A 23489-nucleotide genomic window follows, 5' to 3' on the forward strand; every position below is an offset into this window, starting at 1 on the left:
GAAAGCTGAGATTACTCTGGGTAAGAACAATCTATGATATGGAGTTTAACAGTAGAGTCCTGTTAGAAAAAATAAACAGTGCTCTATCTTGAGACATAAGCCTGTCTTCATTAGGACAGACTCTTATAAAACCATCTGACTGAGCTGTTAGACTGTCTATATGTGCTAGGTTTTTCACACCACTGTGAAATTAGTCTTGCCAACACCAGGAGCAGTATATGTACCTGACCATATTGCTGATGTCTCCTGAGAAGCAAGGGCTGGTGTTACGTGCTCACAGAACTGGCGTAGATTGTGAGCCCTGAGGAGCAGTCAGTGCAGGGGGTGCATGCACAGGCATGTGAAGTGGTGTGCAGCTTCAAACTGAAAGTCAGTCTAGATCTTTATTCTGTCCACGGCATTGGCTAATGGTGGGAGCTTAGAGAGAAAAAGATGAGAAAGTAAATGTATGGATAATTCTTTCCAACTTCATTAGTTTTAGGATCCTAAACTGGATTCTTTATCTATATAAACTTACTAAATAGCTCTAAATAAATCTGTCCCCGTGAGAGTATCTTGTATAGACACTCTGGGAGAATAATTATGCCCAAGCCATGTAAATGTTTTTGATTTGAATTTATTTCAAAGAATTGTTTAGAGCAGTTGTTCTTTATTTGCAATTCCTGCAATCAATGTTTACAGCAGAAACATTTTTTTATTTCACTAAATCTTTTATATGTGGATAAACAGTTTTACTTCATGTTTATCCTTTATTATGTTGTGAAAAAATGTGCATATTTTATGCTGAGCATTTTGGCATTGAAAGGTGTCTGCCTATGCTGGGAAGCACCCTGAAATCCCACTTCAGGGGCTTAGTTTGAGCTTCCTGGCCAGGTTGTTTGTCCTGTACTATGGTGCATTTTGGAAAGCAAAAGACTCTTTCTGCAATGCATGTAGTCAGACCGGGAAGAAAAGCCTGTAATGGAGAAGGAGAACAGGACGGATAAAGAACCACAGCCCATGTAGGATTACTGGGAACATTCAGAGCAACAGAGCTTGAGGACAGCTTTAAAGCATTCCTGAGTAATCAGAAGCCTCAAGCATGTTTTAAATTATAAAAGACTCTTGTGAAAGTGAGCAGGAGGCAAGAAGCTGCTAGAGGAGAGTATATCTAAACATCTGTGCTTAAATTTTCCATTTCAAATAAGAACAAGAAGCCATGTTTGTGCATATCTGGGTCCAAAGCTTTTTTTCCTTCCCTGTTGTTTGCAGAACAGTTAACACATAATTGGCGCTAGAGAAATAAGGCACTTGTGGCGAAGTTGTGTATTGTTGACTCTGTAGAGCAGACTGCTAACCAGATCATGTCCCTGTAGGCCACTGCATCACCACCTGAAGCTTCTCCTTTTGCCTTCATGGAAATACAGAACAGTGTAAATAGGGGTAATTGAAGATGATTCTGGCATGATGTGGGTAGATGTGCTCCCACTAGATATTGATGGTCTAATACAGCCTAGCTCAGGAAGCAGAGTGGTTTCTATCTAGTCTCTCTCCAACACACACTGGGTGAGAAAGCACATGCCTCCATGCAGCATATGATCTTGTGGGTTCCTGTGACAACAATAATCAGATTTAATAAATTGTGCTGTTGATTGAGGAATATTATAGATAAGTCTTCAAAGGGTGTTTCTGGAATTAGTAATGGCTTGTGCCTGACATCACCCATGTAATGTGCAGCACAGATATGACTGGGTGGTCTGGAGGTATCCTGGCAGCCTCTTTTAGAGAGGCTGCTGGAAGGAATTAACCTGTAGTACTCTTTGTGACAGTTCTTGAGTATGCATAAACTGTGTTAAGATTAGTTTCTGACATATAAAATTACCCAGAAAACTGGCCATCTCATTAACACTGGAGAGAGAGCTCTTTGCCTAGGAATTTCTCCTAGGAAATTAGGAGAGTAACGAGCCCACTCTCCTGCATACTCTTGCTTAGAAAACTATAGTTATTTCCACATAGCCTCTAGGCAAGAAAAAATACTTCACAGGACAGCTTCACTATAAAAGTAGAGGCAGGCTTGCCTTGCAGCAACCACTGGCATGTGGAACCAGGTTTTTAGCCTAATATAGTGATTCAGACTCTGAATTCTATTTCCATTTACAAAGCTCAAAAGATCAGAAGTATTCTAATTTGTGTGTTCTCAGCAATTCCTGGCACATGCATTTTTGTATACGCAGCCCTTGCATGCTTCTGCCAAGTGCTCCGAGAGCAATGGCCAGGTTTTTACAACAGCTCAGCTTGTCAGATGCGAAGACCTTTCAAATATTTAGATGAAAATATTTTTTTGAATTGCTGAGAGCTTTGAACACCTAGTCGGAAGTACACAGACATGATCTGAGCTCTCTTCAGTTTCCTATGTACTGTTAAATGCCACAGGTGCATTTTCCTGCTATATTGCCCTTGCTGAATTCATAGAGAAATGGCGCTGGCTCCTCTTGGTAGCCACTGACATTTTATACCCTTTTAGAAAGTACTGACCCTCCGGTCCCCAAATTCAAACCAACTGACGTGAATCACCACAACTCCTTGTTTCTGGGGGGTGTGTAGTGGTAACAGTAAACAGGATAGAGTATATTAATTCGCCTGGAAAGCAGCAGGGGAAGAAATTCAGGCGGACTAGCCAAACTTCTCTACATCCAGCTGAGTATAAACAACATTCAGAGATGAGAAAGACAAATGCAGTGCCATTGTTTATGGTCAGATTAAAAGCACTGGATAAATTCCAACCACTGCTGCAAACAGCTCAGCAGGAAGGGTGTTGCATCGCATGGTGAACCAAGGAATGTACATTTGTGAGAAAGGTATGTGCCTCCCCTTGCCTTGTCCAGGACCTGAGGAGCCTTGAGGTATTTATGGCAACTGTAAGGAAGTGTACAAAACCTGTTTCACCCAAAGTGGCCTTGTATTTTAATGAGTTTTAATACTTCACCAGCTCATGTTTTCAACTATTCTGAATGTTATTTATCACTGTAGTGAACACTCAAGGTCTCTTTTAGCCTAGTGCAGTCCAGAGCTCTCCATGCTGACAGGAAATACTGGTATCTAGTTCTAAGTTGCACCACACAGGGAGCAGAGGAAATAACTGATTTCACTCTCCAAAACCTGTTTGTTTCCCCAAAACCTGACACGGCCTCAGGGCACTTCCTCTGGAGAAAAAGGTATCGTAGCAGGAGGGGAGTGTTCGTCACTCTCTCTGGCAGGGATAGGGATGAGACCTATGGCACGTGAAGTGATATGCTGGTCAGTGTGATGGGGCAGGTGCAGGAGTGTGACCATCTATCAGTGGTGCTCTGCTGTAGCAGTTTGGACATGGCAACAAAATACCAGGAAGAGGATGGCCGCCTCCTCGCCTCCACAGGGAGGTGAGTTGAAGGTCATCCTTTGCATGTGAGGAAAAGGCAGCACTAACCTAATAACTTCCTGTCGATAGTGTTTGAAGTAAGTTATATTTAGCTGTGAATAGCACTGCAAGTGACATTCTTTTTCACAAATTCTTTAAGTATAATTTCTAATGGAGAAACTAAACAACTAGTAATTTATTTTTCATTTTCTTTGTGTCCCTATGCCATTGAGGGTCAGAGGTGTCTGAAACTTGCACAAAGCAGGCACAATGGGTACCGTCAGTGACCATCCTCATGAGGATTTTAGCTCACACATCAGAAGGGCTGAACCACCCCTTTTCTCAACGTAGTTCAGTACATCTTCTCCAGGTTGTATGATATGTGGTGGCCATCTGGCTGGGCAGCCCTGCCCCATTTACTTCTCCTCTGATCCAGGCTGTTGCTCCATCTCGTCAGCAACAAGACATCTTGGGGCTTGGGATCGTGGAGCTAAAGTTGGCTGTGATGCATACGCTCTGCCTGTACTGTGCTGGTGTAAGTGGTAATGCTGATGGGACAAAACCCTTTTCCCCTGTTGCTAAAATAATGTGATTCTGAATGCTGCTGTGGCATAGGTTCATATTGTTATGTATTTTCTTAAGCCTGTGTTATCTGCAAAGAGGAGGATGATGCTGGAGAGTAGTTGAATTTGCTCAGTTGAGAACTCCCCTACTAGAGGAGACCTTTTGGATGATGATACACAGTTGAGATATCCAGCTCCTTTGCTTCTTCCTTGCCCAGGTTTAGCACAGAGGATAAGATCAGGTTATGCTGTGGTATGTGTCTGCTTATGACTTATTTATAGCCTGCAGATTTTGTCCCCAGATGAAAGTCAGTAATCAGCTAGTACTCTAGCCAAACCCCTTCTTTTGGCAAGCAATTTATTAAGGAGCTAAATGATCGCTCAGCAAAGCTAAATGGATTTTATTAGCATCAAAATTTGCATTGGAAACACTGGAGAAGTATGAGCATGTGTTTGTTTGAATTTTGTAGCAAACCTTTTAGCTCTGGGATCAGAGTATTAGGGATCCATACGTGTCCAAACTCTGTTCCTAAGAAAATGTGTTTACATCTCAACTTCAACTTTCATAGATATCTTGTTTCTACAACGGAAGGCCTAGAAACTTCTTCAAATTAGACAGTGACCTAACTAATCATTTGAGCAGTTCAGCCATACAATTAGGCATGCTCAAACTTGCTTGGGCTGGGGAATTTCTCAAAACAATCATTTCATCTATGCTAACAAAATGTTCTCTTAACTTGGACAGACCCTGACGTCGCTTGTTCAGAAGTCAACTGTGCAAGCATGCGAAAATTAGGCAGAGACTTTCTGGGAAATTTGGTGAAAAAAACCAAATAGCAGCCTTTTATTGAAATTATAAAATTCATGAAGTGTTATTGGTGCATTTAAAATGAAACTGGCAGGTGTCACATGTTCTTTCATAGCTGTGATCTGTACCATCACCATAGAATGGTCTCATAGAGCTATTTATTACATCACTATGTCAACTTCTTGCAATGGTATTTGAAAAACTGTTTGCTGCTTCTCTTCTGGTTTAGAGTGTGATGACAATCTTGATCATGTCTCCTTCCCAGACAGAGGTGTCACTTGGGAAGCACTATGTAAATAAGGGGATTCAATGGCTGGTTCAGAGATCAGAAGTAAACAGGAGAGCCAGTGGAGGCCAGTGTCTCCCTGCACCCAGACTGCTGCCTCCCAGCAGACCAAACTTCCTCTCAGTCTGCTTCCAGCACTGACTTACAGAACAATTGTCATCACCGGTCCTTTCCCTCATATGGCTAGGCTTTTAGATACTGCATTGCCATTGTATAATTCCCAAGGGTTTCCTCTGTGCTATTGAATTCTATTTTCCGTTACAATGTCGGGACTAGATTGAGTGTTTACTTTCAGAAATCCAACCCAAGAGGAAACAGTTATGGTTTTCCTCTCCTTGGCTATCTGTCTTGCTGACAATTTGTTGTGCTGCAGATACAATTTATTTTTAGTTAATTCTTAGGTGTGGTATGTGCCTTTGTTGCCCTGATGCTGTTTTGCCTGTTTCATGATCATTTACCAAGATATTTCCACTCAGTCATGTTTCTTACAGTCAACATCTGTCTGAAGAAGCTTGCCCCTCATTCCGCTTTTGTCACTCTTAGGAATATACAGAAAGTCTCAGGTTTCTCACGGGTGGTGGAAATTTCAGTCTTTTGCAAGTCTGAAATGTTTTTTTTTTTTTTATGTGCAACATATTTAATCTCAGACTGCTTCTTAAGACATTCTTAAGGTACTGTTTACATAAATTAAAACAAACTCCACAAAACAAACCAATTAACAATAGATCCCAAAGTATACCATCTTGCTCTTTCTGGAATACTAGAATGGAATATTTTACTTGGAAGGGGCATACAACGATCATTGAGTCCAACTGCCTGATCACTACAGAGCTGACCACAAGTTAAAACATGTTACTAAGGACACTGTCCAAATGCCTTTTAAACACTGACAGGCCTGGGCACTGACCACCTCTCAAGGAAGCCTGTTCCAGTATTTGACCACCCTCTTGGTAAAGAAATACTTCCTAACGTCCAGTCTAAACCTCCTCTGGAGCAGCTTTGAACCATTCCCAGGCAGCCTATCACTGGATACCAGAGAGAAGAGATCAGCACCTCCCTCTCCGCTTTCCTCAGGGAGCTGTAAAGAGCAATAAGGCAGTTCCTCAGCCTTCTTTTCTCCAGAGTAGATGATAAACCCAGAGCTCTCAGCTACTCCTCCTGAGATGTGCTTTCCAGTCCTTCCACCAACTTTGTTGCCCTTCTCTGGACACATTTAAATACCTTGGAAATTATTAGGTAACTACTCTGTTCATGATTTAAATACTTGGGAGAGGGCAAATTCTCTGACTCAAGTAAAACAATTAAAACCTTACTGGATTGCTTAAGAACTTATTTGGCATTTCTAAATAGTCTTACTCACTTTTAGCAAGATCAGTAGTGTGTCTTCACTAAAATTCAAATTAATGTTATTTGGCCAATACATCAGTCTAAAAGTTGATGGATAACAGTTTCAGAGTGGTGTCCCACCTAGCCACTAGTGGTCAAGCAAGCTTCTGCCTACCTGTACAATTAAGCCTCAGATCACAGGTATTCTTGTGATGTAACATCTGAGACAGCTGGTCCTGGGATAAGATGTGCCTGTGTCTGATGGCTGTGTCTGTTGGCACTGTAGACTCTGCAAAGGTTCAGCTTTGTGTCTCAGTTCCTCAAAGAGTGCTTCAAATAGTAATGGAAAGGCTGTAATGAAAAAAAGGGTCAGGAATGTCAGCTTTTCCACCTGCAGACACATATCAGGATAGCACGGTGTTCAGAAGAACACTGTGCTAATGTGAATTTACTGCTGGATGTAGATAGGAAAGTGTCTTCAGGTGTCTTGGCCTAATGCTGCATTGCATCATACAGACATATCCTTGGGATTAGAGAAATGCTATTGTTTTTTTGTGCAAGTTTGGTTTGAGTCCCGTGTACGTCCTGATTTTAAAAGGTTTTTCATAGAATGGTTAGAGTTGGAAGTGACCTTAAAGATCATCTAGTTCCAACCCCCCTGCCATGGGCAGGGATTCCTCACACTAGACTAGGTTGCTCAAAGCTCCATCCGACCTGGCCTTGAACATTTCCAGGCATGGGGCAGCCACAACTTCTCTGGGTAACCTGTTCGATAGTAAACCCTCATAGTGAAGAATTTCTTCTTAACGTCTAATCTAAACCAATGTTCTTTCAGTTTGTTGTTGTAGTTTGGTTTTATTTATTTTTGTTGGGTTTTTTGTTTGTTTTAAAAGTAGCTTTCAACATCCACAATGTCCAGTATAATATTCATTGAGAGAAGATACAAGTGCTCCCACTCATTAAGGTGAGGTTCTGATATTTCCTGAATGATAATTACCAAACTGTAGAATGAAACCTCACAGATAGAAAGGGACCCAAATTAAAAAGAAAAATCATGTAAGAAGCCGACAAAAGAAAAAAAATCAGATGTAGTAGCAGCAGAGAAGATGCATTGCATAGAGTTTAGAAAGAAAAATTTAAAAAGAAAGGAAAAATAATTGATCAGAGACTGGATGTCCACTAATATGCCATTTCTTTTGAGGTGAAACACCAGAAAGAGGAAATGTTTTATTGTTAACATATGCCTTAGTGAGACAGGATATCACTCATGGAAAACTGGGAAAGCAGTTTCAAAGAGTGGCGACAGGAAGCTTAACATCAGCAGATTTTCAAGATCCACTGGTCTCAGGGTGGATTGCTTTTAAAAATCTGGAGCCATGGAAGGACAATGGGCATTTATATGTCAGCCAAGCAGCAGTTTTCATATCCTTATGCAGAAAAATTTTCCCTTGCTATCTTCAGGGATGCAGAAGGAAAGGAGGAAAAGTACTAGCAAGACCTGAGGAACAGACTCACTTTTTTAATATTCTGATTTTAAAAGAGTTGAATTGTCATTCTGCAGATTTGACAGGTATCATGGAAACGCTATGAAGGAGAACTTTCAATTTCCCCTGGCCTTTGAGGTTGCTGAAGAATGATAACTTGGGCAACTAGAAACTGTTGCTTGCTTTTTCTCCCAGTCTTGCACTTAGCAATGATCCACTGGACATTTTCTGGGCTGTATGAAAAATAAAGGGTCTGACTCTGAATGGTCTAAATTAAGAAGGACCCTACTGATGCCAGTATTGCACTAGGCAGAGTAATTTAAAATGTGTGTGGGAAAGATGAGTAAGATTATCTATTGGGCATCTGCTGAAAATATTGCTCAATTTCCTCCAAGTCAGTAAATTACAGTGTTACTTGGAGTGCTGGAAACTGAATTCTAATGTCTTTGCTTCCAAGGATTCCCAGCAAAATACATAGGAAGCCATAGAAAATAAATTTCCTAATGTGTTTCTAAACTGCACAAGAGAGGAAAGTTTCAAGGTTGTGTTATAGACTTTCAATGATATTTAAGAGGAATTTTTAAAAGGATTCCAAAGTCAAAGGACACTTTATTTAACTTTGTCTTTTATATAAATAGACCACAAATTTCCAAACAGTGCTTTCACAACACTTAGGTTTTATGAATCTTTTCTGTAACTGAGTTCTATTTATTTAGGAGGAGTGTTTTTTCTAAGCTATACTTTGGTGAAAAACATATCTAGGAGAAGAAATGGGCGGCATTTTTGTTTAAATATCTATTTTAAGTTTGTGATTCATCTCCATGTAACTAACAAGTCTGTATCCTATGTGACTTAGGGTAAAACAAGCAGTAAAGGGAGGCAGGGAGTGCTCTCTGTGAATTCCTCATATAGCAATGAACAGATGGGATATAAATAATTTTGGTTTTGTAAACCATAAAGACAAAGACATATCATTGACGGTAACTGTGATATAACGATTAGTTCATAGTAGATAATGTAGCATTCCAGTAGAGAGCTCTAATGCTGCCTCAGGGCTATAACATAACATTAAACAGTATTCATCACTGTGGAAAAGAAAGGAAATACTTCGGTTATGACTCTATCAAAGGTACTGCCAAACAAGAGAGGGAAATATCACTTTAGATTTTAGATCGTGCAATCTTAGATGGTTTTCATCAGGAATCTCATGTCTCAATCTTGCAGCTGTCTTGGGAAACCTATGTACTTTCCCAATGTCAAATAATCTGAAGAATGGAAGTCACTTGTACTGTGTATGTTGACATAATCTAAGGAAGATAGGAAAGAAAATGAAGGGAAGTAAATCACTATAGAATAAAAATAGTACTTAGGTATTATAATGTGTCGAGGTAACTTGGTAGGTCAAAGGAAAAAAGGAACACGAAGATCCTCACATATGGAAAATTAGGCAATAGAGGCTTAGAGGCTGTTTTTCCATGCAAGCAGATAAGGCTTTTGCCTCTGATTTCATAGGGAAGCATAGTTCTTAATATATATCAATGCCTCAAATCCAAGATAAATGTGGTTTCTAAGAATTAAGGAGCTGAACTGATGCAGACACTACAAGGTTTACATGGCGTTTTGTAAATGACAATATAACAAGTCAGAAGAATTACTTTAGTTGTTGTTAGAACAAGATTTTTTTAACGGCTTCCTTTCAGAAAGCTCCCTCACTTCCTTGAAATTCCACTCAAAGAAACCATGATGCCATCCTCTGATGGTCTCACAGATTGCACTAAACCAATTAAATCAAACAACCCTGTGGACACTAAAATCTGCTACTTCAAAAACGTGTTGTCTTGAATCTGCTTATTAGAAAGGTTTCCATCCTGGAAAGCTAACATGTGTCAACAGTTCTAAACAATATAGTCTGCTGGAAAAGAAAAAAATAAGGCTAGATGCTAATAGTGACAGAAACCAAGCCAATTCTGTAGTCGTACTGATTTTTAATAAATTTCAAGCGTATAAAGCAAGAAACAGATAGATGAGACATAGGCTTCCAAATGATTTAGGAATAGTTCTATAAAAAGATTAAACTTCCAAATTCTGTCATCAGGGTTTCAATCTTAATGGAAATGCTATGCAGATTTCCAACTGATGAATATACATCAGAAGTAATTGAAAGGTTTTCATGGTTTCTCCTAGCCATTTTTTCCTATGGTAATAAGTGGATTGGATGTTAACTTTTAAATACCTTCCCTGAACTGAAGAGCAATTCAAAGCTAGAAGTAGTAGACAGAGGGTGAGACTTCTTTTTGCATGAAAAAAAATGTTAGCTTCAAATATGTAGAGCCAAGTGATTATGCCTTTTCAAGTTGATCAGGAGAGGAGGAATATCAAAACGATACTGATAACTAGTAAGACCAGGTACGGTACGTGGAACTCTTCAGTTGACTCACTTTGGCATCAAGTTTCAAGGCCTGATGCAGAAATTACTACATTTTTTTGCTTAACCTGAGCTGTTAACCACAAGGGTTCTATCATCAGCTGAATCACAAGATCTATGCTATCAAAATTCTCACCTGCAAAAATGTCAAGGTGATAAAGTAATAATCAGTCCTTAAGTTGCATTGCTGGTCAGTCTAGAGTGTTTCTGCTGTTTTGGGTGAAGGTGGATGGGATGAATTCCTGACCATATTCCTGGTGGATGCCAGACTCTTCCTAAGCAAGCAATGCCCCAGTATGCAAGCTAAAAATTAACTTGATAGTGAGGTCCCCAGTCTGGACAGGTGAGGACCAGGACTCTTCTGGGTGTCACGTGTTTCTCAGCCCAGAAGTACTTTTTACACATCTCTGCCAGTGAATGTAAATAAGGTTTGGCCAGAAGGGCTTTCAGATGAGACTTGAACAGGGATCCTCATACAGAGAAATGCTAGGCTGAAGTTTACGGATTCCTGTGATTGAACTGAAAATAAAGGCAAACACACAAGAGAGAGAAGGGGTTTGAATACAATTTGTAAACTCTTCCCAGCAAAGTGGAGAATTGAGATATCAAGTCTGGCAGCTTTTCAGTGGAATCTTAACAGGTGTGAGCCTAGTGCATTAGGAATAAATGAATGTTATTGTAGGTAGGCTAAAGTGGCAGAAGACAAATGGAAGATACTAAGCTGGTAATGAAAATAAGGTCCTATTTTGCAGTCTTTGGTATTTTGAAAAACTTGCAACATTAAATGAAAGGTGTATGGGGAATGCAAAGTAAAGTTCATTGACTGTATCCACAGGGAAAGTAATGGATCATGCCAAAGTCACTCTTGCCATTGAAATGCCAGTCACAGAATTGCTCCTAGAGACCTGGCAGAGCTGCCCTTCCATCAGGCTGCAAGACCCACAGTCTATCCAGATGTCAGATGTTTTGGGGTTTTTTTATTTGCAGCTGCAGAAAGGTCCTGCACACTGGTTCCGCTAATCTGATATGGTGGCATTTTCCTTGGCTTGTATTATGTCATAAGAGGAAGAAGTCAAGTGGCTTGAGAGACATTATCCTCGCTTCTGTTCCAAATTTGCTCTGTTGTTTTTGTTTTAAATATAAAACAGTGCTTCACCACTTGATTTAATATTTGTTCTTTTCCCATGGTTCTTTCCTGTTGCAATGGATGTGTTACATTGGAAGTCTCTTACTGTGCAGGTTTGAAGGAGGCACTTCCTATTTCCTCGTAGCGAGTCATGTGGTTTATCTGCACAGAGAAGATGGCTTAAACTACAACCAGTAGCTACTCTACAGCAATTTCCCAGGTCAGCAGTGTGCGCTTCCCTTTGAAGGGATGCAGCCCATGCTCTGCACTGGTAAGCCCTTGAACAGCCCCACGCAGAAGCCAACACAGTGCCCTCATTCCCAGATCAATGTTGCACACAATCCCATAGAAAGTGCTGGAGTTTCTCATCAGAGTAGTCCTCCTGTGGTTTTCTTTAGCACTTGTGATGATTTCTTATGCTGTTCAAATAATAAGTTGGTTTGAAGCAGAGCTTTTTAGACCCCTAAGTTATTTGTTCTTAAAACACAGCTGGTTTCTGAAACAGCTCTTCCCAACCTAGCATGAATGAATGTTGTCAAGCTATAAAGTAAGGGTGGCTCTCATCTAACTTAAATCAGCTTCACTGGGAAAAGCATTTTTAACCCCAGCACTTGAATACATTAAAACACACCCGATGAACTGTTTTTATCACAGGAGATACTAGATCATATATTAAAAAAGAAGTTAGCGTAATTTGACTCATTATGCTGATTCCATATCAATGCATTTAAAAGTTGCTTCAATGACAAGATTATACTGCAAGTTTTACCATATGAAAGTCCAAAGCTGTTTACAAGTATGCTGTCACATTGTACTGCATTAAAACCTCTCTGATTTTTTTCATATCATATGCCTCAACATCTTATAAGTAAAATTGAAGCTAAACAAAGCTATTTTGTCCTCCTGAAATAGGACAAAATATAGTAGGTTTTATGTTTGCTTGGGTGTTTTGGGTTGGTTTTTTTTTTTCCTTTTTTTCCTAAAAATTGCCTGAAGAATGGAAATTCTAGATTGCAATTGGAAGATGGAAAAATTAAGGTTTCATCTAGAGTATCTTACAATCACAAGTGAGGAAACTGGGACAACAACTTTAAGAATTAGGTCCTACATATCTTTGAGCTACAAAGGAAACAGAAAGATAAGGAAAAGTGCTACAAGGTCAAAGTTTGAATTTGACTTTAGGAGATGTGCTTCAGAAAATGGGACCCACCTGAAACAAAATCAAGTCAGTAAACAGAAATTACTAGGGAAGGTTGCACAGAGGATAGAAACTAGTTTGGCTAAGAAAAACTGGTGTGGTCATATAAACCATTAAAAAAAGCCCAAAAGCATAAGGCTTTCAAAGAAATTAATGGGTCTTTTGATTTACCCAAGGTGAAGGAAGGAAGTACTTTATAAGCACTAGATTTAAAAAAAAAAAAAAAAAAAAGGCACCCAGGTGCTTGAAAGAAGAGCTGAGCTGCTGAGAAAATAAAATTCTCTGTTTAAAATTGTTCTCTATACTGGAGGACCAAGGCGTAATAAATCGCTTTACCTGTCCTTTAACAACTCACTAGGGAAATTCAGATCGGTAAACCTTGTTTCTGTAGCCAACTAACGTATGCAGGCATAAAGCCTTGTAACTTAAAAATGACAAGAAAAAATCTTCATAAAAGAAGCATCTTTCTTGCCTCTAATGCGCAATGATTATCTGAATATGTAAAGGAAATATGAGAGTCAGTTGATGTTGTGTATTCAGAATTGTAAGGTGCATCTTTATAAACTGTAATACAAACTTTGTGGGTGATTTGCTAAGGTCAAAATACAGCCTTTACAAGAACAGCATTAATTAGCTCAAACCTTTACAGGGACTAGCATTAACTGACTCCTGCTGGCAGGTGCAGGAGGACAGGCAAGCTGGCTTACCTGGCATTGGTGTGACCCCTGTGGTCGGGCCAAGTCTCAACGCCAGTACCTGCACTGCATGTGAGCTGGCAATTTCATAGTGTGGTGTTCTCGGCCTGTTACCTTTCAGGAACACTGCAGCATGTCATAAGAATGCAAAGCAAAAGGCAAGCTCCTCTTTGATTCCAATATTTCTGGTATCACAGCAAGCAATGAAAGGGATAGCAGCCTGGTTACAGGGTACTTCATCAACCCCTGTATCAGATGTGTGCATGCTCAGTCATTCCAAAATATTTGAATTAATTATGCTTTATCCTAAACAAAACTGTAACGTAGCATTAGGCAAAGCAAAATACGTCAGTTGAAATGCTATAGTGGACAGGCTCTCTTGGGATAAAAGACTGATATTTTTTGTTAGTCTCACCACAAAACAACTTACGTTAGCGGATATTAGCATTCAGTTTGCTTATATAGGTAATACTGTGCAAGAAAACAGTGCCAACAATTTCAGCTGGTTCAATTAGACTCAATACACATAGCTAAATCTTTAAATGACTGTTCAACAGAACATACCTTCTATTTCTAAATTATTCTAATTATTGTGCAGAATTTAGAAATGAACAGAACTGACATAACTGCAATGGAAAAGTGAATTATATTTGCTGTAATGTACCAATTGCACTGCCTTACATTCTGATGGTTAAACTCTGGAATACGTTATGTGCTCTATTGATAATGATTTGGACTAAAAGAAAACATGTCTTTGATTTTTTTAATTTTTTTTCATGAATTTTTGTCAGACTTGCTCTCAGTATTGGTGTATGCATCTTTGTGATGATCTGACTTTGCTTCATTCAAAGGTAAGTAAGTCAAATTTCTATTCATTTAGAATTGTGCTTGAGGGGACTTAGCATGTCCTTTTGTTGTTCCTTCAGTAAATCTGAATGCACTTGCCTCATTGGATCCCTTCTGGAGAGTCATAAGGCATGTGATCATCTACTGCATTAGGAAAGCCAAATGTTTTCCTTTCTTCCTCTTGCCACTATTTGTCTTTATAAAGCCTGCTGAACACCCTACAGGGAGGTTTGATGCCTCCCTTGAGTCCCCAAAAGCCCTTGGAATGGCTGCCCTAAGACAGGAGTTTGGTGCCACAGTCACAAAAACATCCACACTGCACCTATAGGACCGGAAAGTTGTGCTAAACTGAAAAGAGAACTGGGAAAGGGCAATGACACAAGGGTTCATGGTATAAGGGCTTCTGAGCTTATGTGCGAAGAAACTGAGACATCTTTTTTTGGCTCCAAGATTTGTTGAGGCACTGTGTGGACCCAGAGCAGACGAATCTATTTTTATAGAAATAGCTGCGGTGTTTTGTTTGTGCCATATATGCAATAGAGGTGGTTTCCAAGGCTGAAAAATCACACAGATCTGTAAATTGCAACTAATTATAAGCATCGGTGTATCACTGAAGGTAATAATTAAATAATTGCAATTACAGACTTCTAAATACTCTCAGGTAAACCGAATAAAATGAAAAACCACACTCTGCCATCAATTTTAAGAACTTTATCCAAAACCACAACTTCCAACTGATATTAACAAAACTTGTCGTTTTCACCATAGTAAAAGAATGAACCAGTACTAAGTACACACATAGTGAAAACAGTCAATAACTGGAAAACAACATAACAGGAGCTTAAAAGAATACACTTCTGTCAACTAAACTTGCTGATTACAGTAAATTTAGAGAAAACAGAGGACATTTTTAAAAAGTTGTTTTTCTCTTTACAGATAAGAGATCCACATTTCAAGAACTATGATTACAAGAGTAAAGGTTTTCCTTTAAACCAACCCATCTATTACAAAAACAACACAGAGAAGCCCTGCAAATCTGTTGGTGTACAAAACGGTAGCAGACAGAAAGCACAAGAGGGTTAAATTGTCAAGGATTATTAATAAAAAAATAATAGTGCATACTAAAGGGCTCCTGTAAAGCTGTTTTACATGAGCTGAAGGATGTGATATTCATGAGATTGTGATTTTGTGCGAAGTACAGATGCTTTCAGAAGTGTCACTATTTAGCTTATTTTGGAAAAAAACCCCAAGAACTAACAAAACCCCCTCAAGCAATTAGGCAATATTTGCGATAACTGAAAAACAAATGTTATAGGCTAGCTCACAAAGCCAGCTACTAGATTTATTTACATTAGTTTAAAATTTCACTGAGGCTTTCCACTCCACTCCTTCCAAATTGTAACTTCAGAACTGAAAGGGGTCTTTGTTAGAGAAGGAATAAATATTTCTCAAATTAGGTGCTCAGACAATAGAAAAAATAGTGCAATTCTTTGCTACATTATATACTCTTCCAGCATATCTATCAAAATACTCAGACTTGGTTTTTATTACCTTCTCATTTAAAAAAAATACAGCTTTCAGCTTGCTTGCTTGCTTGCTTTTCATTAGGAAATTATGGACATCTTTAGATATATTTAAAATAAAACCCCAGCAACCCGGAGCTAGTCTTGCAAGTTGATCCACTGAAGCAGATGTCAGAAGTGTAGATGTGTTATCAATCCAGTTGACTCCAGGGGGAGGAAAAGGTCCCTCTGGAATGAGCAGCTTGCAGGCTCCGGAACTTCGATCACCCTTAAGTAGGCAGTAACTGAGAAGAGTTTTAGGTGTAGATCTGCAAACGGTTCAATCTTACTTGCTCATTAGGGGGACTGAACTCCACAGGAAATGCGACAATACCTTAACGACTGCAAATCAGGAAGCTCCAAAAACAACACCAGGACAAGCAGGGACTGTGAGGGAGGCTGTTCAGCGCTCTCAGTTCTGGCCAAGAAATACACTTCCTTTCTGTCACAATGAGATTTAGAAATGCTCGATCTGGCTATAGCAGCTTGGCTATGCATGTCAGAACTACAGGTGTGTCTAGATTTGAAATTGTTTTGTACACTGTGGTTGTTTTTCTTTATTGAATAGGCCAGTGTTTAATGGCCTTGACTCTACAATAAATCACGTGGAGCTTTTCTATTCTTCTTAGTGCCCACTTCCACTCCCCTTGCCTTACCCCAAATGCATTACCACTGATTCTGATTTGCTAAAAATAACAAAGGACTTTGGATTGAGAAAAGCTCAGTACATGCTGATGGCAGAACAGTGCAGTATATTTATAGAATCTGAATTTCTAAAAGGTAGCTTTGCGTTGTATAGATACTGACAGTACAGTTACCAAGCTTCACGGCCACATTCCCTATGCATCCAGAGAAGAGCATAGTGGTGACTTCATTTTCCCTGTTTTGAGTTGGAAAACAAGGTAAAAGGCAAGAGGGTCTGTATGAGGAAGCACAAAAAGTTAGCGTCAGATTAAGGGCAGTAGGAGACTTTAAGGCCTCAGGATGCTTTGACTTCTTTAGGATGTTCCCAGATCAGGAGCAAAGGGCTAACTGCATGTAAAACCACCCCTATCTTTACCTTATGGTGGCTGACCAGTGTACCAATAACAATATACCTAACAGAATATTGATCTCTGGCTCTTCTTGTGTGATGGAATAAATGCATTTGTTTCTCTGTAAAATGAGGAGGTACATGCTGTACCTGATGGTTAGTTCAGTTAAACTCGGCTCAGGCTGTGGGTCTAGGGAGCCTGCAGGGGTCAGAGGGGCAGAGCAGGAGTTAATGAAGTGCTCAGCTCTGCCTGTCAGAACCCTGATGTCTGACATTATCGCCAGGGACCTGATCACCCTTTTCCTCTCTGTGCATTAAACAGATGAAATCCAATTTCTCCAGAGCTCTGAATGCTCCAAAAGAACACAAGCATTTTGATCTGGGATTCTGATTTTTGGCCTAATTATCTCAACAATAGAAGTCGTCCTTAAAAAGAGTAATTTTCCAGATTCTGCCCTGTGATTAGCCACAGGAAACCCAGTAAAATTACATCAGATAAACAGACAGAGCTACATGAAATTAATAACTCTCAGCAGCCTGCAGAGAAATGGGAAGAGGATATTAACAACCGGAATTGTTTGAGAATAGCAAAATGAAAGTTTCTAGTAGGATACAAAATAGATAACAACCTTCAGACTAAGGGCTCCTAGTTTTGTTTGGTCACAGACACAAAGGCACATTTTCCCTTAATCTTCAAATGGATGTACAGGATAAGGATTTTGGAGAGGGGATCTCATTACTTCAGAGGTATCCATCACCTCACTTGCCTACTCAAATGGCCAAATACAGTATTTGTAGCAGACAAGTCTCTCTACTACTGATCAGTGTATCAGTTTCAAAATCTGGTTTTCAGTTTTGCAGGTGTGTTGACACAGAAATACATCCCCCTCCCTCATTTTATTTTTGGAGGATGTTAATGCTGTGGACAAGCACAGCCTCCTAGCCCTACAGGGAACAATATAACAGCAGTAGCTGTGTGGGTTTCACCCACCTTTATAATTGTTCAGCCTTTAGTCTCTGCTGTGGTGGCTGCGCCGCTGCTGTGTTTAGCTTCTGACTGCTCAGAGCAAAAAGAGAAAGCTTGATAATTTTATCTGTTGCCATGGCTAGAAGAGACTTGTTAGGCGATTCAGTTTGTCTCCTTGCTTCCCATGGCTCATTAATAACTTTGCAGAGCACATACACTATTTCTTCTTCTGTTTGTATGAGGAAGATCTCAAGAGAACTAGAGGTCCAACACTGCATAAAGTGTTTTGCTTTGTCTGCTACTGAACAAACTCCAATTAAGATCTTGTAACTGTTATCAGTGCTAGACGCTTACATTTAAAGCACAGATCTTCCACAAGCAGAATCCTGCTCTCATGCTGACACACAAAAGGCTCATCAAAGCACAGAGCTCTCTTCTGCCTTTCCCAAAGAGCTTCAGCGAACAGCTCTGGGGAATGCGGCTGGGCGCTCTTGTCACCCCTCACTGAGTGACAGCAGTTATCCAACTGCCTGGCTCCAACGAAAGGAGAAACTACAGTGCTCTAAGTCAAGCTGTGCTGATAGTTCAGGGTATAACATACACCCACATCAAGAAGTGGTAACACATTTCACAGGACCATATGTATGACATCCACCATTCATCTACTTCTCTGTTCCCTTCTGTGGCTTCTCTGAATTTAATGATGAATAAGTAAATACCCTTTTTCAGCAGCTGAATTCAAACCTTCCCTAGCCTCCCAGAAGATGGAAGTGGTTGTAGTGGATGGAGCCAGAACACGAAATCCAAAAATATAGTGTGCTTGTTATAAATATCAAAGTAGATCAGAATTTGAACCAGTTCTGCCCAGTGCGATTTAGAGATCTAAAGGCAGTATCCTTGTACCTGCATCCTAAACCTAACAGTTTTCCCAAGAGAAAAGCTGCACAATTACTGTGCAGTTTAACTATGAGACAGGAAATGCTTGCACTTGCTGCCTGTACCCAGTTTGTTATGCCACCCTGTCAAATTTATTACTTTAATTAAAGTTCTGTCTCACCCTTCTTGACAACTCAGCCTCTAATGATAAAAATATATATGACAATGATCTGGATGCGGGAGGCAGAATTCATTGTTTTCTAACACTCCTATATCAATTTCACATGAAAGTAAGTAGGGCACTTTCTTTGGGAAAAGCAACACAAAAATGTCACTTGGTTTCATGAGCAAAGTGATGTTTCTTTGCTGTTCCCACTCTCACACTCTTCTTCATGGGTGAAGAATTTAGTCCAGCACTCCAGAAGAGAGATGCAAACATTGTTAATTGCACTAATATTAATATTATAGGAAACTTAAACAAAGCACTCCTCTGGAAAATTCATTAAGCAGAACAATAATCCTATTTGGCAAGTACCAAAGTGTCAAACTGGTTTTAATCAAGGTGGAAATGTTTTGCTCTTCATACAAAAACAGTGCTTGCAAGGTCTGGCCTAATTACAGAAGCACTGAAGAAAAATCCCTAAGTAACTGATACAATTATGAAGGTAATCATCACGAAGGTAAGCCATCAGAACATGGCTGGGGACAGCACATTACATTAAGCAGTATTTCCATGAGTCCTACATGTTCATACACCAGACACTGTCCTGCTCAATTCTGCATTGCAAACTTTTCTGTAGCCTTCCTCACTTAACGGCTTCCTTTCTGCTTAGGAAGAATAAACAGGAGTGTAAGAACGGGAAAAGGACAGAGTTTATGAAGCTCCCCTGGTTTTTATTACCCTCTGCCTATGAAGGAACAAATAGCTATTTTAGGCCTGTGAAAATCATCATTTGTGTATTGCTCTTAAGACAACATCTATTTTATTAGACAGAATTTGCTTTCTGCCCCACTGTTCTTCCAGAACAGGGCTTCTCAAACTTTTTCCCAGCACAGATCTTGTCTGTCCTCAGCCATCTTCACAAAATCCTGCCTCCAAACAAGGAAATAACTACACACACAGAAGCTAAAGTGAGTTGTCACTGTATTTCTCATCCTCAAAAACTTAGTTTCGTCTCTACTTCCCCTTTTTCTCCCCCCTAGCTCTGTTTGCATCTTTCCAGCTTTAAAGCTCAGTTCATAGGGTGCAAAAAAAAAGATACTGACAAGTCGTTATAAATACTGATTTGGGGCATGCTGCTTTGATTCAAGTAACTATCCACCAGCCCTGGAGGAAAATGGGTTTACAGAGAAAAGAAGAAAATCCAACTCTCTCTCCACATTCAGCAGCTCTTTGTCCAGCCTCAAGATCAGTGGCAGGCAAGTGTCAAAAATAGTCTCTGTGCCTGCAGAAACGGCATTCTGGAATTTCTGAGTAGTAGCTGTATGAGACAGAAAACCTATACATGCAGATACAGATGAAGAATTTGTCTGTTACTCTCAAAGTGCAGACATTTTATGTATTTGTGTTTATTTTTTAAGAGGGAAGAGGAAGATTTCCAACAGAGGTGATTATTTTTTTCTTCCCTCAGGATTCTATAATCTCTGAAGCAAGGAAGGCTACAGCTTGTTTTGAAAAGATACAGCTCTTGAAAAGGAACTGCCTGTGGGAACAATGCAGTGAAGATGCTGTCCCCCAACAGAACAAATCCAAGTGATAATTGGAGCTGTTACCTAAAGCAGGCTATATAAAAATCACTTGCAGAAGCCCCATCAGAACACAGACACATCTTAATACTGAAATATAAGCACTTGCATATCTGTCACTTACTACCTTTTTTGTGCTGTTTCTATCCCAGAACATACCTGACTCTTGTGCTCACTCCCGTGCGAGCACGCAAGCGTCAAATCTTTCTTTCAATTCTATTTTTCTCATAGATATCTTTTACTATTTATCAGGCTTTGCAGTTTCCCCACGTTCTTTTGATACACCAATAAGCTAATGGAAATACATGGCTATTGTAGGAAATCTGGATTACAGTGAAATGAGCTGAAAAGCATGGTATTTGGCCTCTGTTTCCTGGAAGAGACACGTCTATGAACCACTGCAATCCAGTACCTCCAAACAGAAATGGGAGCTTGTGCTGCTGCTCTGTTTACCACTTCCTCCCCTGGAGTGCAGGAGATCTGCAGATCAGCCACACCTTGCAATAGCTGTGTCTCCTCCTGCAAACAGCAGACAGGTTTAGCATCAATTCATACATTATCAGATGCAGCAACTGACAGTGGAAGGCAAGTGTTAGATAGCATGCATCTGCCTGTCATAGCTTTCAGACTCATGAATTTGAACACAGCCTAGCAGTGTATGCACGTGCCAAATGCTCACACACTATGAACGTGTACTTCATCAGAACTGAGCCAATGCCAGCCATTTAGTCCACCTGGAAAACCAAGATGACCAGCAAGCATAACATAGAACAATTTCATACAGCATTATACCACAGTAAAAAATGCACAAAAAAGCTGGCAAAATGCAGAAGAACTGCTGGAAAAATCTAAATAGTAGAAAATAAGCACTTGTCTATATAAATCTCACTTTGTATTTATGTTGGTCTCTCTTTCATTACATTTCTATACAAAACTGGTATTGGCTCTGTTCTCAATTAAATCTCTCACCTCCACACAACTTGCAATTGCATCCAAACTTTCTGCCATTGAGATTCAAGATGATTAACTTGCATTTAATTTCCATGATTGCAGTTGCACTTAACCAACAATGTCCCTACCTATATGTATTTATATAGATATACATATATATACACACATACACATGACAAATATTGTTGCAGTTATCCTCTCTTCCAGTGTTTGCAGTGAGTCATCCTAGAAGGTGAAGGCATACACCACTCCCACAACCACAATATTTCCAATTGTTGCTATTATTGCAATCCACAACAATATTGCATCATTTGAAGAACGGGATGTCTCTTCTGGTGGATTCTGCATGGAAGAAGCTGCATGGACGTTCGCTGATGAGTTAAACAAGGAGTACTCTGTACTAAAGTCCTCGTTGGGTGAGTCCATAAAGGCTCCTCCCATAACAGGAAGCTGTGAAGAAAGAGATGGCAAAATTAGATTGAAGGCTAAGATCTGTATTTGCTTTGTCTCAAAGTCATTACAAAAGGCTAGCCACTAGCAAACCTGTAAAATTACTGAGATTTCATGGTACTTGGTGCTAACCTGTCAGAAATACTACAGACACACACCTTACAGTATTTTTTCCTATTTCTGTTAGAATCAATATTATTGCAGAAAACCTATGTATACGTGGAATATACGTAAGAGCATGCAGGCTCCAAGTGAACCTAAATAATGATATACATTTAGAAAGAAGTGGGTTTGGGTTTTTGGCATTATTAATTTTAATTTTTCTCAATAGAGCTTTCTTCTACAGTTGAAACCCTCTGGCTCTGTAACAAAATAAAAATCCTTCCTGCTCTTATACTAGTAGTAATACTATTACAACCTCAACAGTGGTGTCGAAATCGCCATGGCCTATGAGTAACAGAGGAACCAGCCTTGACTTCATTCAGCCACATCACAGAAGACTGCTATACCATCAGCCCTAAATTACCACGTCTAATACTCACTGGGCTGAAAAAACAAGCTCTCTTAACACCCTGTTCTTCAACTATTGCACTGGTTACTGAAGACTTTTCCAGTAACCTCTCCCTTTGGTACCAAACTATACCCCTCCCAGCTGTGTGCAGCTCTGCTAGGGAAGCTACTAAACAGAGCAGGATTTGAGGATAAATCACTTCTCTCCACAGTGGTGGCTGTAATCTACAAATTAGAGTAAGGAATTTTAAAAGCTTGAGAATAAAGTAACTATTTTTGCTTGCTATCTATAACATATTACAGAGCTATGAAAGACACTCTCAAAGCTGACTGCTGAACAAATTTTAGCTTAGGACTAGAAAATTTTTAGTTTAGGACTAAAAAATACCATGTCACATTCAAAATTAAACAGAGTGATGAAAGACCACAGTGGGTATGTGATACTACTTAATCCACATTAAATAAAATTATCTGTGAGATCAAATATGATTAGACAAAAGCAGTTTGCAAGAAACCAAACAGGAAATTTCAAAAGTAAAGTTTGATATATTCTCCCTGCATCCAAGATTTTTGCTGCCAGATTCAACACAGAATATGCTTTAAAGACAGCAAAAGCTTCCATTTCACCAGCAGCCCAGCTTGATGTTTTGAATCCAATTCCACCAGCCTTTTTCATGTCTTGCAATTTGATAAGGAGAACACTGCTCAGTTTAATCTGGATTTCTTTTTATGTAGAGACTGCCATAAAAGGCAATTCTGACTTCAAACATAAAGTGTATTTACACAGTGATGCTGCCATTAACAGCTCTGTAGACACTCGTTAAAGATCTTTGCAGCAAATGACAGGCTTACATTTACCAAACTGGCAGCAAAATACTCAAAGTGAGGTTGCTTGGCTACTTAGCAACACACTTCAAGGGTATCAGCATTTAGGATTGTCAGTTCTGCAAAATCTTTCAACTGGAGCAATCATCCAAAATATAGAGGCACACATGTATGTGTATGTGCGCAAGACAGTGGGAGGTCGTGTGCACTGTTCTGATGAGTGATACCGGGTTTTTGGGCCACACATTCTGCACTCTCAGAGAGTTATTTGAAGAGACAAGCTTCCATCCTGTTAGACCTGACGCTGCCACAGAGGCAGGGAGCATTTGTGTAGCAGCACAGCTACACACCAAAGTGCAAATGATGTCACATCTGAATCTCCTCATACTATCTAAGGCTCAAACAAGCTGTTTGCACCATCTGAGGGGAACACATG

The 23489-nt window shown here is 39.7% G+C and overlaps 1 protein-coding gene and 1 long non-coding RNA gene across 2 annotated transcripts in view; one reads left to right on the plus strand and one right to left on the minus strand.

Moving 5' to 3' along the window:
• LOC115606925 overlaps positions 1 to 15150 on the plus strand; it is a 28742-nt gene extending 13592 nt beyond the window's left edge. Inside the window, exons 2-4 of the long non-coding RNA XR_003991051.1 lie at positions 11508 to 11614; positions 14079 to 14138; positions 15070 to 15150. This is a non-coding gene — a long non-coding RNA (uncharacterized LOC115606925). The remainder of the gene's footprint in view (positions 1 to 11507; positions 11615 to 14078; positions 14139 to 15069) is intronic.
• C4H14orf132 (chromosome 4 C14orf132 homolog) overlaps positions 14830 to 23489 on the minus strand; it is a 45520-nt gene continuing 36860 nt past the window's right edge. Inside the window, exon 2 of the mRNA XM_030483557.1 lies at positions 14830 to 21718. Coding sequence (XP_030339417.1) covers positions 21494 to 21718 — 225 coding nt within the window. The 3' untranslated portion in view covers positions 14830 to 21493. The remainder of the gene's footprint in view (positions 21719 to 23489) is intronic.

This window comes from Strigops habroptila, chromosome 4 (assembly GCF_004027225.2).
Source record: "Strigops habroptila isolate Jane chromosome 4, bStrHab1.2.pri, whole genome shotgun sequence".
Taxonomy (NCBI): Eukaryota; Metazoa; Chordata; class Aves; order Psittaciformes; family Psittacidae; genus Strigops; species Strigops habroptila.